Below are 16,785 nucleotides of genomic sequence, written 5' to 3' on the forward strand. Positions count from 1 at the left end.
ATTTTTACACCCCAGAGCCCCGTGGCGGCGCAAAGGGCAAAAAATCATGGGGTAATCCTCGTATTGGATCGACAGCCTCGGGTTGGCACCTCAGGTGTGAGATATAAAAAGGGAGCCTTTGCGACCTGGGGCGCATCCGCTGTATTCTATACAGTCGAAGAACCGTCAATTCGAGCGTTTGAAATAAGAGCAACTCTCTCTCATATCACCAAGCTAGAAAGGCTGCAACAGCTGCGAGCAAGATGGGCTTCCTCGGCGACAAGTACAAGGCGTTCCAGAATTTCAAAAACGGGCGCAACCCTGACGGTTCTTCCAAGCTTTCAGAAGAGGAGATCAAGAAATATACCGGCATGGACAAGGTCGAATTTGACAAGTGGTCGGCCAATGCGCCAGGTGTCGCTGGCAACCAGAATGCAGGGTCCCTGCTCGCTGGAGGGAATTCCGGACTGTACAATGGTGACTACAGCACTTATGACAATAACAAGACGCCACGGAAGTAAATCCAGCACCATCGGTACATATGTTACTGTTGGAAGTGGCTGGCTGAAAATGATTGCACGAGTTCTGAGAGTGTACTCCGTATGGTATCTTTGTTCGACCGCGATCCTGTTTCAAACGTGGGAAAGAATATCGTCCACGGTTGGCATGAGGAAATGGGATACCTAAAGATGGCGCTATCAGAGCGCGAGAGTCACTGTAAAATATCTTCTTCACTGCGAACCATATCTTCACCGTTCGACATTTTTCTAGGAGGCTTCGAGGCTGTTCCCAAAAAAAGTGGCACAGTCCTGACGGATGTACCTCATCAGGTTCATGTGAATGCCATTCTTGTTGTCATTCCGGAGTCCTTCACACACGCTGATACAGCGTTAGACTTTGGCCTGTGGGAGCCCATCAGCTCTGATGTACAATGCTCGTGTCTCGCTGTCGAGGCTTCCGCTGTTGTGAATCAGCTTGACTGCGAACTTGTGTCTTCAATACGCATTACTGTATGTCAGACGGTGCCACTTTTTCTGGGACCAGGCGCGGCTTCAACTCCGCAATAATTATTTTATACTGCCAAACCACATCGTCCACTCGCAACCGCTCCTACCCTACGTGACCGTCTTAGACTCTTAGGCATGAGAATCACTTTGTGCGCAAGTCGATTCGTGTAACCACCTTCTTCGTAGCTCACCATCAACATGGGCAACGGCCACCACGGGATCGATGTTCCCCCTCCTCCCTCCGACGCACATATACCGCCTCCGCCGCTTGATCATGTCCCGCCTCCCCCAGATAATCTTCCTGAAACACCCACGATGGGCCAGGGGATCCCGCCCAAGAAAAGAGGATGGGCAACGACGATGAAAGCGAGGAGTACGCCGTTAAGTGTGGAGGATCTGCTGAAGAAGAAACGAGAGGCCGACCTTGCAGCAAGCAAGCCGAAATTCCTATCTCGAGCCGAACGCGAACGATTGGCCCTGGAGAAGAGGGCAAAAGAAGTCGAGGCGGCCAAGTCATCCAAACCCCAGAATGGTAGTCTTAGCAATGGCTCCCACCATGCAGCCAACGAGCCCGAAAGACCCAAGCACTCCTCAGCCCCGACAGGCCCAAAGGCTTTTCGCAATGGAGACGTTCCCACCGGTCCTAGCGCGATGCGGTCAAGAGAATCAAACAGGGGTGTAGATTTCACGCCACCCCCAGCCCCGAAGTCAATAGCGTTCGGCAACAGCGACTCAAAGGCACAAAAGCGACAAGCGGATGAAGGCAAGAGTGAGAAGCCAGAAGCTGAACTGATCCGGCAAAGATATATGGGCGCAGATATTAATGTCTCCACATTCTCGGCTATGAAGAAACGACGGCGGACTACAGAGAAGAAGTTCAACTTTGAATGGAACGCGGAGGAAGACACGACACCAGACTACAACCCTATCTACAACAACCGAGCGCAGCCGAGTTTCTTTGGCCGAGGTCGACTGGGTGGATTTGACGAGCAGGTGGCTGATGAAGCTGCCCGCAAGTATGCGGAGGCGTTGCAGTCGAGAGATGGTGAGGCGGGAGCAGCACGCGCCCAGGAGATCTTGGAGATGGAGCGGAGACGGAAGGAAGAGTCTAATCGCATGGCCATCGACAAGCACTGGAGTGAAAAGAGACTGGATCAGATGCGGGAGAGAGATTGGCGAATCTTCAAGGAAGATTTCAACATTGCCACGAAAGGTGGCGGCATACCGAATCCCATGCGAAACTGGAAAGAATCCAACCTTCCACAACGATTACTGGACATTGTTGATCAAGTTGGCTACGTGGAACCTTCGGCGGTTCAGAGAGCTGCCATCCCTATCGCCCTGCAGAATCGCGATCTTATTGGTGTGGCAGTGACTGGTTCCGGTAAAACGGCAGCATTCCTACTACCTCTACTCGTCTACATCGCAGAACTACCTCGACTTGATGAAGACGACATGCGGCGGAACAGCGGCCCTTATGCCATCATCCTTGCGCCGACACGTGAATTGGCACAGCAAATCGAAATCGAAGCTAAAAAGTTCGCCACACCCCTCGGGTTCACTGTTGTCTCTATAGTCGGTGGCCACTCCATCGAGGAGCAAGCATACAATCTGCGCAATGGTGCTGAAATCATCATCGCCACTCCTGGTCGTCTAGTCGACTGCATCGAGCGGCGCATCATCGTCCTCGAACAATGCTGCTATGTAATCATGGATGAAGCAGATCGCATGATCGATCTCGGTTTCGAAGAACCCGTCAACAAAATCCTTGACGCCTTACCCGTGACCAACGAGAAACCAGACTCAGACATCGCTGAAGACCCCCGTGCCATGTCCCAAGCTCTTGGTGGGAAGGACCGTTACCGCCAGACGATGATGTACACAGCTACTATGCCCGCAGCCGTCGAACGCATCGCACGAAAATACTTGCGGAGACCGGCGATCGTAACCATCGGCAATGTCGGCGAAGCAGTCGAGACGGTCGAGCAACGCGTCGAATTCGTCTCTGGCGAAGACAAGCGCAAGAAACGTCTCAACGAGATCCTCGCGTCCGGCGAGTTTCGTCCACCGATCATTGTATTCGTCAACATCAAGCGCAACTGCGACGCCGTCGCCCGCGACATCAAGCACATGGGTTTCAGCTCCGTCACACTACACGGCTCCAAAACGCAAGACCAGCGTGAGGCTGCGTTGCAATCCGTGCGCGACGGCAAGACAGATGTCCTCGTTGCGACGGATTTGGCAGGTCGTGGTATCGATGTACCTGATGTCAGTCTTGTGGTCAACTTCAACATGGCGCACAATATCGAGAGTTATACCCATCGTGTCGGTCGTACAGGTCGTGCAGGCAAGAGTGGTGTGGCCATTACATTCCTGGGCAATGAGGACTCGGAGGTGTTGTACGACCTGAAACAAATGCTTATGAAGAGCAGTATCAGTCGTGTGCCGGAGGAGTTGAGGAAGCATGAGGCCGCGCAGCAGAAGAAGCAGGGCCGTGGCGCCGCGGGAGCGACCAAGTCTATCACGGCGGGTGATGAGAGCGGTGGACATGGAGGATATGGTGGTAGCAGTAGTGGTGGTGGTGGTGGTGGCGGCGGTGGATACGGAGGGTATGCCGGCGGCAGCGGTGGTGGCAGAAGCGGTGCCTACTGATGGGAATCAGAGGTCTAACGTTATTCCTACAAGAGCTAGGTCCGATGCTCTCCTGATACCAAAATGCACGCGGAATGAAGAACAATGATTCTACGCATTTTAATCAAACATGAACAATGATGCGATTGTCGCTGTATTTGGCATCCTATCAGGTCTCTACTCCCTTGCATTGTGCCATCGCTTCGTAATTCGTGATGAATATTCTCAAATCGGACTTCTTCTCAACGCTCCAACACGCTTGATAGGCGTATGCATCATCACCTCCTGCATCTCCGGCGGGATCGCTGGCCTGGCAGACTCCCTCTCCCAATCACTCGTTTCATTGTGTGCTGGTATACCTTTACTCGACACGGAAAGCGACGGGTTGAAGTTCTCCTTGTCGAGCGCCTGCGAGAGCTGCTGGGCATTGAGCTTTTCCAATCGCTGCTTCGACACTGGCAAAGATTTCTTCTGTACCATGTTTGTTCGCTTGGGCGCCAATGGTGAGCGCTTGATTGCAACAGGTGCGGGTGCAGGTACAGGCGGAGACGGCGCACTGGTGGTAGCGGCATGGCCAATTTCTGCAATCGCGAGAGCAGCGGCAGGAGCCAGACGGGTATCCGCAGCAGCGACGACCTGATCATCATTCGTCGTCGTCGTCTCAGGTTCCCCCTCCTTGACTCTGCCCTGGCTGCTCAGCCAGTCTTGAAACCCATGGATCGCATTGATCCAGGCCCCTTCTCCCAATGTACTGCTTTGAACCTCCTTCCCCAGCGCAGTTTGAATCTTTCTGTTCTTTCCAGCAAGAGTGTCCTCAGCCGACCCATAAATCGCATCAGCCGTGACGCTCACCTTAGTCATGAAATCACCGTCATTGAGGATAGTCACGGTCATGGTGAACCCTATATTGACTCGACCTTGGCCAGGTATAATCAGCATGACCGTGACGCCTAGCTTCTCGTCTCCAAGAATCGAGGCTACCGTGATGCCAGTGAGCTTGAGGAGCTTCAGCTCTTTAGACACCTTGCATGCAAGCTCCCAGCCCTTCGACACAGTCGATAGCAATGTCCTCGGTGTGATGCTTCCTTTGGGCATCATCGCAAAGCCATGCAGTTGGCTTCGAATTAATTGCAGAAAGAAGCGCTTCTCTGTGGGCAGCTCCTGCGGAGCAGCTTCGATGTCGTCCTCCTCACCCGGCGCGAAGAGTAAGCTGATCGGGGCAGATGGACCGGAGACAGACGCAGATTTCCTTCCTGATCTGCGCCGGTGGCCATCGGAAGGTCTGCATTGGAAAGCTTGTGGGTAGAAGAACAACCGTAGCTCATCCTTGTACCGCATGATGAGAGCAGGACCAAACTCATCAGGCTCTTCGACCTCGGCTTCGGCAGTCAGGAGTCGCCAACCAGTCTGTTGTTGAATGTTGTCAACCCTCGACTTCAGCGCCAGAACGTCAGCAACAGGCCAACCTTTAAGCTCGTCCCTGACCCGGTCAGCCTCAGCAATCTGATTTTGCATTTCGGTCTTGATTTCCGCAGCTGCCGAAAGTGCTTCATCCTTTTCTGTCATTTGCTGTTGCAGAGCTTTCAACAATGTCGATTTTCGCAGGTATTGCGCATCAGCATCGCGCAGCTGACTGCGGCAGTCGGCCAGCGCTTCATGGTCAATGTTGTCCAGTTCTTCCACGTTCTGCTGATAACATACATGTCGGTTCTGCAGCCGATCCTGCTCTTGAAGTAATCGAGGCATGACATCATCCAAAACCTGCTGTTGATGCTGCAGCAGGTCAAAGTCATCCGTCATACCTTGCTTGATGCCTTCTAAACCTGCCTTGAGACCCTCGACAAGCTGTCCACGCCATTGATACCATCCCTCTTTGCTCTGTAGCCTTGCGTTCGCCTTGCCATTGCGAAACTGATTGTCCATGACGACTTTCACATCTGGACGTGCGTCAAGGTACTCGCGGAAGAGTGGTGGCTGCTCGGCCAAAGTCTCTGCTTCAATTGTGCGAATGATCTTGCGCCCTGTTGAGATATACGACTTCAACTCTCGCGTGGCGTGCTGATACAACTCCAGCATAGGCAATGTGGTAGCGGCAGCAACGAAGTTCGTTTCCGTGTTGGAGGTCTCAGCACTCTCTGGGGCGCCGTTGGCCTGCAGTGATTGTGCCATGGTGTGTCTTCTCTTGGTTGTTGACAGTTCAATGAAATGAATGTTTGTCATGTTGAGAAATTCTTGCAATGAGATCTTCTCCTCTTCCTGCTGGTCAGAGCCATCCTTCAGCTGAGCGGTTGAGACGTCAATGGCGCCAACAACGTTATCAAGCTTGTCTTCAAAAGAGGTAGGTCTTTCTTCCTCTGCGACGGGAACGTCCTTGAAGCGTCCAATGGCAGCAGGGCTTGCAGCTGCCGTAAATCTGCCTGGCGATGGAGGTCCCAATTTCGGCGTCAAATTATCGACGCCAGCCATGGCACCAAGTGAGTGTTGTAGTCTCGCACTTAGTCTGCCTGTTGTCTCGTCTTTGCTTGGTGGTTTTGGTAAGTGGATCTTCTTTACCGGGCTTCCTTCTCGAGACACAGCCTTCAGGCGTTTTGGGGTCGACTCAACATCGTCTTCGTCGTCCATGTCCAGTTCTGCGGGTCTCTTTCCCAACAGACCCTTAGCACCACCAACAGCCAGACTCTTTCTTGCCTTGCCTTTGCCAGCCTTCGATTTCTTTGGAGACATAGTTTCGATCATCTCTTTTATCTGCAAAGTGCCAGTCTCTTCTTGAGAGCCGTCTGCCTCTTGCTCCATGATGAATCGGCCACTTTCCTGGCGGTGCTCTTCGGTTCGCTCCGCTTCCACTTCTTGCTCCAGCTGGGTAGGATCTTCAAATCGTAATTTCCGGGCTTCTGTACTACCAAGCCTGAATTCCACTGCTGCTTCGCCGATAGACGCTCTTCGGTCAAGTATCTCAGAGACCTTGTGTGACCCGATGCCGTCTCGATCAATACCGATGCCACTCGATCTTCGCCTACTAAACTGTGGCCTCGGAGCACGAAGAACAACACTCGGTGTCTGTTGGCCAGTTTCAGCATCTCGGGAAAAAAGCGTCTTAGCGTTGAGATTGGCTTCTCGCTTGACCGATGCTGGGGAAGCCCTAGCTTTGATTTCAGATCTGAACAATTTCTTTGGGGATGCACCTCGATGTGTCACATTGGCCGATGAGGGAGTCTTGTTAGGAGTTTCAGCTCGGTGTGGAAGAGGTGTAATCTGCTTTGACGGAGTTTCCGCTTGGAGTCGACTTGGTGACTTCACTGGTGTATTAGTCTTCGGATTTGTTTGTGGGGTTGTAGATGCTGTTCGTGTACTCCTCTGAGATCTCCCGGACATCTGCGGCTTCAAGACACGACTTGGACTTCCAGTCTCGGAGGCAACAGATGTCATATGTAATTGAGACTTTGGTGTGGATTTTGGTGTTGTCCGTTCAGCATTATAGGCTGGTGATGGCGTACTCGCACTTCGAGCAGGCTGCTCCGCCGGCCTGCCTCTTGTGGTCGAATCTTGTTGCAAGATGGCGCCGACCGCTTTGGTCATCTCCATTGCGATCGTTTGCTCTTCTTCCGTGTCAGATGGATGCTGTATGTTCCCAAGTGATTGTCGTGCCACTCTTCTCTTTGAGGGAGATTGTTGTAGGATTGCGCCTACTGCCTTTGTCATCTCCATTTCCATCGTTTGCTCTTCTTCCATCATGGAAGGATGATGCATGTTCACGATAGATTGTCGTGCCACTCTTTTCTTCGCTGGGGACTGTTTCAGTATTGCGCCCACTGCTTTGGTCATCTCCATTGCCATAGTCTGGTCTCCCGCGTCGGTCAGTGGTTCGGTATCCTCGTCTATCGGCGGTAGTATCGTTCCAACAGCAGCTGTCATATCCATCGTCTCATTTTCCTCGTCTTGCTCAGAGGCAATCGATTCACGGCGAGCAGCACTGCTTAAAACCCCGCCAAAAGCTTTTGTAACCTCCATCGTCATGTCGTCGTCGGAGCCACGCATTTGCGTTGTATCAGCAGCACTTGCATGAGACACTGTTCCAAGGATTCCTCCTTGCATCCTTGTAAATTCCATAGTTTCGTCGTATGCGGACTCGGCTCCCGAAGATCGGCGAGGACGAATGCTTCTTCGCCGCCCTTTTGGAGACTTCTGTTCTTTCTTGCTGGGAGAGTCGCGGGTTAAGATGGCACCAACCGCTCTGGTGACATCCATACTCATGTCCTCTGATGGGATTTGCGACTCTTTTTCAACCTCTTCAACCGCATCCATCTCCGAGATTGGAGGCTGCGCGCGACCAACAGTATTGATGTCATTTCCCTGGTCACCTACAGCGTCATTCGCATGGTCCATTTTCTGGTTTCGCGCCCATGGTTGGAATGCGTTTGTTACTGTTCCATCAACCATCTCCATCGACATATCCTCTCCGTGCTCGTCATAATGTATACCAGCTGTCCCAGCTTGTTCCGCTGCTTCACGTAGACGTGCTTCCAAACTAGAATGTGTGCTTGACCCTGACTCCTGAGAGGTTACCGTATGACTAGTAGCATCGTCCATACTCATCGCAGTGTCGCCATCACTGTCCGAATCTTCAGACGACTCGATGCCTTCCTCGATGCGCACAGGGCTGCTGTTTGTAGTCTCATCACCTGATGGACTAGAGAAGAAGACTTCATCTTGGGAAGCATCCAGCATGACTTCTGGACCACCAGAGCTTCTTCTTCGACGTTTCCGTTGGTGAAGGTTTCGCTGATGTTCGGGTGAATCTGTTACGATTGGGTCGTCAATTTGCTCGGCAGGAGTTGACGGTACTGTATGCGCTTCTGAGGGTCCAGCCACCTTTACTGGTGACTGCTGCACTGTCATTGAAGACTGTCTTCTTGTGGAGTTTGAAGCCGAGCTTGTAGTCGAGTCCTCAGCAAGCTCCATCACACTCCATGTATGCAATGTGGCCTCTGGAGCGAACGAGACTCTTCTGTTCGCCAACGACTTTCGACGCGCAGCTCTGCGCTCAAGAATCGCTTGCTTTTCTGCCTTGCGCTTTCGCTCTTCCTCACGTTCGCGCTCACGAGTTTCAGTGTTGTCGACTTCCTGTCTTCGAGGCGATCGTCGCGTGATTGGACTGAACGGGTCTGCCACATTTTCTGTGCCTGACATTGAAGTCTCAGCTCCTTCCCGCCGGGTCGGTCCAGGTGTTGAGAAGTCAATGAGCAGATCTTCTGCGGCAGTCTTTACAGGTGACCGGCCCTTTCCCGTGCTTCGTTTTCGTAATTCATCGAAGGTAGGTATCACCTTTGGCGGCGTGAGTGGAATTGAAGGCTTCAGGATAGATTTGATCTGGACAGCTGCTGTTGACTGGTCGTAATTAGCGATGCGACTGCCCAGACATACAACTTGCAAGTTACCTTGATGATGTTACCGGTTGACTCTATTAAAGCTTCTAGTCCTCCAGGGCCGATACTCTTTCCCCGCGACCTCTTTCCTCTTGCTGGCGACACATTATGCTGAGCCTGCAAGGCAGCAATATCGGTTGTTACATTGTCCTTTAGAGCAGAGTTCCTCGACGACGGGAAATGCGCAATCGACTGTCGCGATCTGATTTTGCTGGATCTAGTATTAGACAGAGGGTCGGCCATTGCTACAGTGGCTCGAACCGTAGCACGACCATAGAAAGGGATGTGTATAAACGAGGTAGGGTGTTTTGCATGCTAACAATGATGTTTGGTTTGAACAGACCAGGTTCACGTCCACCTCGAATCGCGTACAAGTCTAAACTCAATAGAGCATGGGGTAAACACGAAGAGTCCTCGCCGGCACGTGATGCATAATGCTGACATAACGAAGCGCTTGGCGATGAAATATCTTGGCAAAATTTCGCACTTGGAGATAGTCAAAATTCGAGCCGACCAACCTCACGATCTGTAGTTCGACGACATTTGCGCAATCTCTGCCAACAACCGCAACCATGGCGACCGAATTGACCGTCCAGTCCGAGCGCGCATACCAGAAGCAACCTCACATTTTCCTGAACTCCAAGGCGAAGTCGGCAAAGAGCAGAGGTATCGGCAAGGGTGGCCGAAGATGGTACAAAGATGTTGGACTGGGTTTCAGAACACCAAAGACTGCCATTGAAGGCTCATACATCGGTCAGTAGACTCTAGCCCTCTATCATTGTCGTTCGAAGAAAACGAAGTCGAGTAGAGCGATCGAAAAATTACATGCGCTACAATACGAATATATACTGACATGCGATATTTCATTGCAGACAAGAAGTGCCCTTTCACTGGTATGGTCTCTATCCGAGGTCGTATCCTTACCGGCAAAGTCGTTTCGACCAAAATGCACAGAACCCTGATCATCCGCCGAGAATACCTTCACTTCGTTCCTAAATACGCCAGATACGAGAAGAGACACGCCAACCTTGCCGCACACGTTTCCCCTGCTTTCCGTGTTGAAGAGGGTGACACAGTCACTGTTGGCCAATGCAGACCTTTGAGCAAGACTGTAAGGATATATGATTCTGACACAGGAAGACACGATCGCTGATTGTCTTTTTAGGTCCGATTCAACGTTCTCCGTGTGCTGCCCCGAACTGGAAAGGCAGTCAAGTCATTCCAAAAGTTTTAGATTGGTATTAGCGACGGCAGGGCTTGAGTGGTGATTTGCAAAGGCGGTTTCGGTATGAACCAAGCGAAGCATATGCATACTTGCTACAGGGACGGTTTCGAGGAAAGATGCTACCGGCGTCAGAAATTGCTTTGAGGTAGCAGTGGCCCTTCAGACAGATCAGAGCCGGAACATGAAATGATACAAAATTCAGCAGCCACGAAAAGACGAAAGCCCCTACCGCAACTACTGTTCTATGCTTGCCGTGTTTACGGGTTGTTTTGTGTCCGCCCGGGACAAATTTCTCTTAGCGGCGCATTTCAAGATTGCAGATAGGCAAACCCAGCCTCAGCCTTTAGAGGCGCGAAACCCGAACTATCCACCTTGGGCAAGATGCTGAGTTTCCTTTCCGTGTCCTTCTCATGCGCCTCCACCCATCTCTTGACCTCGGTCTCCACACTCCAGTCACTGATCAGATCATCCCCTTGCCCGATCTGATGCAGTTGCGTGCCACTGGACTGTGTGTTCAAAGGCAGGGGCACGAGATTCTCAATTGCTCCCGTGATCTTGCCCTCCAACAAATCCTTGCATAGATATGGTTCTGCTGCAAGTGGTCTTCCTATACCGATCCCATCCAATGATCCCTCTGAAACAGCCTTGACCATCCCTGACGCCGTCCGAAATCCACCTGTAACATAGATCTTGGTCTTCTTCAACAAAGGTCGAATCATTTCGGCAAACTCAATGAAGTACGCCTCCCGTTTAATCGTGCTTTCTTTCTTATGTTCAAACGCTCGAGCTTCAAATGTCCCACCTGAAAGATCGACAAAGTCTACGCCCGCTTCTTCGAACTTGAGACACATGTCTCGCGCATCCTCGGGCGTTGTGCCCTTGTCTTGGAACTCGACGGAGTTGAGCTTCACGCAGATGATGAACGACGGATCAGGCACGCGCCGGTGGATCTCTTCGATTATCTCGAACACGATCCGGGATCTGTTGTTCAAGTCTCCTCCATACTCGTCGGTACGTTTGTTCGTTGACAGGCTGAGAAATTGCGCCAGGAGGTAGCCGTGTGCACAATGTACTAATTGAACCATCAATGGACAATACTCTCAAGTGCTCGAGTCAAGCTTACCTTGCACGCCGTCAAACCCAGCCTTGTAGCACAAATAGGCGCTCTCACCCCAGTATTTGACCATCTGTTTAATCTCCGGGATTGTCATGGGTCTGGGTTTATTGAACTCGTTGCCTGCCCATTTGATAGCCAAATGGACATCACTCGCACTGATAGGGTTTGGATTCAAGTACCTGGTGCCCTGTCGTCCTGGATGTGACAGCTGCGCAACGATAAGCGAGCCATGAGCTTTGGCAGCATCTGTCACCTCCCTGAACTTGGCTACCCGCCCGTCGTGGTCGTCAACAAGGATCGGGTTTCCAAAAGCCTCGACAGCGTCATAACGAACCATTGTGTTTCCGCTGACGATGACGCCGATCTCGCCTTCTCCCCAGCGCTTGTACAGGTTGATATATTCAGGGCTGGGCACACCCCTGGCAGACTATACGTCGAGGTCAATCTTTATCGGGAAAGGGATATGACAGTGTGCACTAACGATGTCTTCACCCTCTTTGTTCCAGTGGCACAATCTCTCTGTCATTGGAGCCTTGAGGAATCTGTTCTTTGCTGTTCGGCCAGAGAATGCGAATGTGATGGGTTCATTGAGGACCGACACGTCGACATTTTCTGACTTTGCCCGAAGATGTCCTCGAGCAGATTCGACGTCGGTCTTTTCAGCAGAGCTTTTGTCTACCGTTGGCGGGGCTTTCACGATTGCTGTATCGTACTCCATGGTGCTGTATTGTGGCCTAGAGCTGTATCCACCGGCAGCAAGTCTGTCCTACAAGAGAAGCTGGTAATATCGAAGGTGATGATTTCCAGGTAAAGGAGCTCCAAGCAGGATAGTCATCAATCAACACGGTATCATCCTGCAAGCAAAACGCATGGAGCGGACAAGATTCCTGAATATATACCAAAAACAGAAAGCGGTGCTCAAGCAGGTGGAGCTACAATCCCGAGGTCATCTTTCGAGAAGCCATTGTCGCCATCCGAGGATCACATCATTGGCTCCCTCAACATGCCTCGCAATCGAAGCCGTCTATGCCGACTCGAAACCCGAGACGCAGGGTTGATGAAAGGAGAGTAGCCGGAGACCCTCAGGTGAATGTTGGAGATATTGAGGAGGGGGAGGTTCGTAATGCGGGGAACCACATTAACATAAGATCATACTTTCAATACACGAAAAATGAGCTCCGATTTGACACACAAAATTTATCACAAAAAGTTCCTTAGTGAGTCCACCTTCCCGCTGTCCATCTATCGACAGAAATTTAACAGAATTCTATAGGTGTAGTGGTTTATCACATCTCCTTTACAAAAATTGCTTGGCCCGGAGAAGGTCATGGGTTCGATCCCCATAGGAACTATTCTTTTTGCCCTTTTGCTGGACTACTTGAGGTGGTGTTGAAGTGGTGGATGTATCGACGCGAATGTGCTCGAGCTAGGTGAGTAGACGAGGACTTCCCTGGGAGTGTTACTTTTTTTGCTTGGTTTAGACTCCTATGAGGTAGGCATTTCTTTACTATCATTGCCATGGGTCTTCACGCTCAACAGCTCCATGCCGACCCCGGTCACCAGGACTCGGCAACCGTCCTCATGGCTCTCCCCAGTAGTAACATCCGTACTCAGATCACCCATGGCTTCGTTGATCTCGCTTTCTGTGATGGCCTCGAGACCGCTTACATCCGCAACAGACGTCCAAGCACTGCCTAGCCTTTCGATTTGTATGCCTTTAAAAAGCCCGTCACTCTCGGCCTCAGTGTCCATGGGCTGTGAGAAGGACGACATAGCTCTCTTCAAGTCGACGTAGACTTTCCAAACTTTCACTCGTTGATCGTTGCCTACACTCACAACGGTCACGGTGTATCCAGTCTTCGTGCGCAACAAGCTTGCAAATTTCAAGGCAGTAATTGCCGCAGCATGGGCTCGAGGAATGAGAATCGTCCGGAGACGATGACGAAGAAGGTCATGCTTGTTACCGTCCAGGTGGACTTCCTCTGTCGAGTCCGAAATGGGTGTGAGAAGTGACAGACCCAAGGCGTTATCGTCACCACCTGTAGCGACGAGGTACATTTTCGTTTTCGAATCCAGGGCCAAAACATCCATGCATAAAATGCTGCTCTGGTGCACTTTGTGGACTTCCATTATAGATGGCGATACATGTTGTAATGGATTGCCGCCATCAGTGAGCGCTATAGCCTCCTTCACGCCACTCAGATTCAGATACCCATTTGTGCCCGCTGATAGAATCTGAGTCTGATTCTGGTTCTGTGAAAGGAAGAAAGCTTGCATCACGCAGAAACTGCCATATTGGATCTCCCGTAAGGTCTCGAATTCACCTTGGTCTCGTGCCGAAGACGGAATGTACCGAATTACTTTACACTTGCCGTTCGAATATGCCAGTGCCAACGTATAGCTCTCTTCCATGGGAAGGGGGCTTTGATGGTTGTTTGTGCTCGCAGCTGGAGTAGGCTTACTCTCCAGTACATCAAAGCTCATGATTCTGGCGTCTGAGTCGTCCTCTTCCTTGGGCATCATGTCCCACAAGACCACTCCCATGTTGAAATAGGGTACATCAAAGGTAAGCTTCCAAATGTAGAACTCTTCGCAACCTGCACTGCTGAATAAGAATGTGCCTGAACGGGAGAAAAGGAGGTGCTGTAGACCAGTGGTGTGGCGGTTGAGGACTGCTATGTTCTGGAAGCTGGTTTTCCCTGGGTCGCCATCCATTGAGAACAGATGTATATTGGTGTCCTCTGCTCCAGTGGCAATAAGAGGTCTTCCATGAAGACACCTGGAACTGCGGGCTATAGCTTTAATCTCTCGTCCGTGGCCACCTCTCTGAATAAAGGTATGGCCAGGTTCTTGCATTGAGTACCAATTTAATTTGCCTGCTTTGGTCCAGACAAATGTTTTGGTTGGCTCGAGGACCTCAAAGTCTTCGGTCAATGACCGCCGCCGAGAAGGGCTTGTGGAGAGTATTGAATCGTTGTACGCCCAGCTTCTGTGGGCGCCACCGCATTCAACAGACATGACAGTGGAAAGTTGAGTTTCGTTCCAAACAACGAAAGATGTTGAGCGGAAACCGTATAAGACAAGATCGTATGTCTCTGTATCTGAAGGGTTAGTCCGCGGGGAAAGGTATGCTCCTTCAATGTTTGGTCCAAAAGAGGGCGAAGAGATATGGACAGTTGACAGAGACAGCCGAGCTTGGTCAAGTTGATGTATAGCAAACGTACCATCACGACCCGTTGTAAGGATGTGCAATCCGGAAAAGCCTTGGGTAGATCGCGAAGACTCCAAAACGCTGATGGATGTGACACTATCGCTGCCATGGATATGCCGCACACAAAACGGCTCGTCAATACGCTCTGTGCCTGTTGATAGATTTGGATATACTGCTAAAGCACCCGCACGAGAACCCAGTAAGAGTGCTCCTGACGAAATATCATACGCAGAAGCTGTTATGACAAATGTCTGAGGAAGATCAAGGGTCCTGTGCTTAATATGCAATGATCCTCCTTCGACTGTCAACCAGATAATGACTGCATCACCGTTTGTCAGGGCCGCCACAACGCAAGCAACGCTTTGCAGCTGACAAGCGCCGGGCGAAGAGGCAACTTGCATCCAGCAGATACCAGAAGGCACGCTCAGCTTGAATGGCATCAGCGGATCCGCGTGGTTCAGTGTTGCGGCAAACAAAGCGCCTCTCTGCTGAGCAAGGAGGACCACCCCCAAAAATTCAACATTGCACAGCAAGATCGCCCCTTTTTGCGGGCTTGAGTAGATGTGGCTGCATTTCAGCTCTCCTTGCTCTGCCGTTATGCTGAACAGATCACCAGAATCCGTTGTTGCGAAGCATATATTTTGATTTATTGGGCAATAATGCTTCAGCGCCAGAGATGACCCGGTGATATTCTTGAAGACGGTTGAAATGGTGGTCGGACCAGCTGCCAGGCTACCATGACGGCCAAAATGCCTCGAGATGATCTGCCCATCTGCACCGCCAGTGAAGACAGTAAGATCCTGGTCGTTCAGACCATGTGACATGGACCAGGCATGTTTACCCAGATGATGCCGTACGTTTGCTGCAGGTATGAGGCGCAAGTCGTTTGGTTTCTGGCTTTTAGATCCCTTGATAGACCATAATTGACACACGGCGTCCTCTCCACGCGAGAGAAGCAGCACTTCCTGGGCCTCATTGTTTGACGTGCTCGTCACGAACTCGACGCCCCAGATGCGAGAGCTGTGGCCCCAAGCGGACGTCAATGCACATTCTTCGCCTTCTTCGATGCTTCCGAAACCGGTATTGGTTGTCGTGGTGCTGGGGGTGCCCTTGTGAGACAATTCCTCGCAGTCACTGATGTCCCAGAGCTGGATTGTGCGATCATCGCTGCAGCTCGCAAGCAACCGGGTAGCTTTGTTCATCAAGTCCGACACTTCAGAGATAGCAACACCAAAAACGGAACCCTTATGCCCAGTGAAGACATGTCTTGTGGACGTAAGCCATACTTCACGGTCGGGGTCTCGGAAACATGTCCAAACTAAAATTTCACCAAACACTGTCCCAGCAGCAACGATGATCAGATCTGAAGAGGCGATCAAAAGGTCACCAGAGTAAAGGAAGGCGGCGGGCCCGTGGATGACTGAAGATTTCTCGCAAGCCAGACCATTCCTGGTTTCTCGACAAGATATAGGGATATCGACAAGGACGTTGTGTGCTGTAAGCAGGAAGATGCTGGAGGACAGAAATACGGCGTCGAGAATCCAGTCTTTCGCATCAAATTCAGTGGCTAAAACCAATTGAACACCTGAAGACCTCGTGCGGTGCTTGTTCGTGTCTAGTGTCAGCCTCACGGATTGCACCAGACCACCGCCCCAGATAACGACATTGAAGAGGTCCGCCTTGGCCCAAGACTTAGGTTCTGAAGCTATTCGGATGCCATGGACCGATTGAGTCTCGAAGACGCGGTGAGACAACAATTTGCTTCCATCGACGTATACGATCAAATATGGACCTTGTCCAGCGAACAGAATGGACGACCCATCCCGGAGTCTTGTATATTCAAGAGCGCTAACGGGTAGACATGATGCCTGGGACTGGATGTTCTTAGTAGAGATTTCGTACCGCGTGTGTAGGCTTACCTCGATGACACATGGCATTGAAGTCTGGCGAGCCGTACTTCATATAAGTTAGAGTAGTTGAATTGAAGAATGACCCGAGTGAGCTCTGGGACAGGGAAATTTTATTCTTTAGCAGCGATGAATGGGCGGTTGTTAACGTTACCAGGCTGAGGGTTGCCAAGACCCCTTTAGTCGGCAGGAATCACTTAACTGCAACTTTGCCCGCGGCGCCGTCCCCGGTTTAGTTATTGCTAACTACCTAAGTACGGATCGAATCTTCATATTCACCACCTT

The 16,785-nt window shown here is 51.2% G+C and overlaps 6 protein-coding genes and 1 non-coding gene across 7 annotated transcripts; 4 read left to right on the forward strand and 3 right to left on the reverse strand.

Moving 5' to 3' along the window:
- Positions 1-48: 48 nt before the first annotated feature.
- EDD37DRAFT_668418 (uncharacterized protein) lies at positions 49-904 on the forward strand (the record flags this gene model as incomplete). Its single annotated transcript, XM_062819325.1, has 2 exons — positions 49-496; positions 874-904. Exons 1-2 carry the CDS (start codon positions 243-245, stop codon positions 902-904), a joined length of 285 nt encoding a protein of 94 aa, XP_062667536.1. The 5' UTR covers positions 49-242.
- Positions 859-3,755, forward strand: EDD37DRAFT_638710 (pre-mRNA-splicing ATP-dependent RNA helicase prp28). Its single transcript, XM_062817115.1, has one exon. It carries the CDS (start codon positions 1,185-1,187, stop codon positions 3,636-3,638), a length of 2,454 nt encoding a protein of 817 aa, XP_062667537.1. The 5' UTR covers positions 859-1,184; the 3' UTR covers positions 3,639-3,755.
- Positions 3,756-9,399, reverse strand: EDD37DRAFT_638712 (uncharacterized protein). The gene is made up of 2 exons (XM_062817116.1): positions 9,053-9,399; positions 3,756-9,002 (listed from the first exon to the last, which is right to left on the reverse strand). Exons 1-2 carry the CDS (start codon positions 9,281-9,283, stop codon positions 3,843-3,845), a joined length of 5,391 nt encoding a protein of 1,796 aa, XP_062667538.1. The 5' UTR covers positions 9,284-9,399; the 3' UTR covers positions 3,756-3,842.
- Positions 9,400-9,612: 213 nt separating this feature from the next.
- Positions 9,613-10,274, forward strand: EDD37DRAFT_612153 (40S ribosomal protein S11; the record flags this gene model as incomplete). Its single annotated transcript, XM_062815332.1, has 3 exons — positions 9,613-9,793; positions 9,913-10,151; positions 10,206-10,274. The coding sequence occupies 3 exons, from the start codon at positions 9,613-9,615 to the stop codon at positions 10,272-10,274; spliced, it is 489 nt and encodes a 162-aa protein (XP_062667539.1).
- Positions 10,275-10,337: 63 nt separating this feature from the next.
- On the reverse strand, positions 10,338-12,231 carry EDD37DRAFT_128270 (uncharacterized protein). Its single transcript, XM_062809386.1, has 3 exons — positions 11,864-12,231; positions 11,389-11,809; positions 10,338-11,337 (listed from the first exon to the last, which is right to left on the reverse strand). The coding sequence occupies exons 1-3, from the start codon at positions 12,098-12,100 to the stop codon at positions 10,574-10,576; spliced, it is 1,422 nt and encodes a 473-aa protein (XP_062667540.1). The 5' UTR covers positions 12,101-12,231; the 3' UTR covers positions 10,338-10,573.
- Positions 12,232-12,613: 382 nt separating this feature from the next.
- EDD37DRAFT_594884 (WD40-repeat-containing domain protein) lies at positions 12,614-16,613 on the reverse strand. The gene is made up of 2 exons (XM_062814564.1): positions 16,513-16,613; positions 12,614-16,467 (listed from the first exon to the last, which is right to left on the reverse strand). The coding sequence occupies exons 1-2, from the start codon at positions 16,528-16,530 to the stop codon at positions 12,868-12,870; spliced, it is 3,618 nt and encodes a 1,205-aa protein (XP_062667541.1). The 5' UTR covers positions 16,531-16,613; the 3' UTR covers positions 12,614-12,867.
- Positions 12,646-12,734, forward strand: EDD37DRAFT_t20. The gene has a single exon. It is a non-coding gene; the product is annotated as a tRNA-Val (tRNA).
- Positions 16,614-16,785: the final 172 nt, after the last annotated feature.

Source organism: Exophiala viscosa (genome assembly GCF_022695815.1).
Source record: "Exophiala viscosa unplaced genomic scaffold EDD37scaffold_10, whole genome shotgun sequence".
Lineage (NCBI taxonomy): Eukaryota > Fungi > Ascomycota > Eurotiomycetes > Chaetothyriales > Herpotrichiellaceae > Exophiala > Exophiala viscosa.

What these genes read in the sequence shown, in the direction of transcription:
- EDD37DRAFT_638710 (XM_062817115.1), top strand. Translation starts at nt 1,185, where the DNA reads ATGGGCAACGGCCACCACGGGATCGATGTTCCCCCTCCTCCCTCCGAC.
- EDD37DRAFT_638712 (XM_062817116.1), bottom strand. Translation starts at nt 9,283, where the DNA reads ATGGCCGACCCTCTGTCTAATACTAGATCCAGCAAAATCAGATCGCGA. An exon ending in CAACCGGTAACATCATCAAG is followed by an intron (nt 9,003 to 9,052) that starts GTAACTTGCAAG and finishes AATTACGACCAG; the next exon opens with TCAACAGCAGCTGTCCAGAT.
- EDD37DRAFT_128270 (XM_062809386.1), bottom strand. Translation starts at nt 12,100, where the DNA reads ATGGAGTACGATACAGCAATCGTGAAAGCCCCGCCAACGGTAGACAAA. An exon ending in ACAAAGAGGGTGAAGACATC is followed by an intron (nt 11,810 to 11,863) that starts GTTAGTGCACAC and finishes CTCGACGTATAG; the next exon opens with TCTGCCAGGGGTGTGCCCAG. An exon ending in TGGGTTTGACGGCGTGCAAG is followed by an intron (nt 11,338 to 11,388) that starts GTAAGCTTGACT and finishes TGGTTCAATTAG; the next exon opens with TACATTGTGCACACGGCTAC.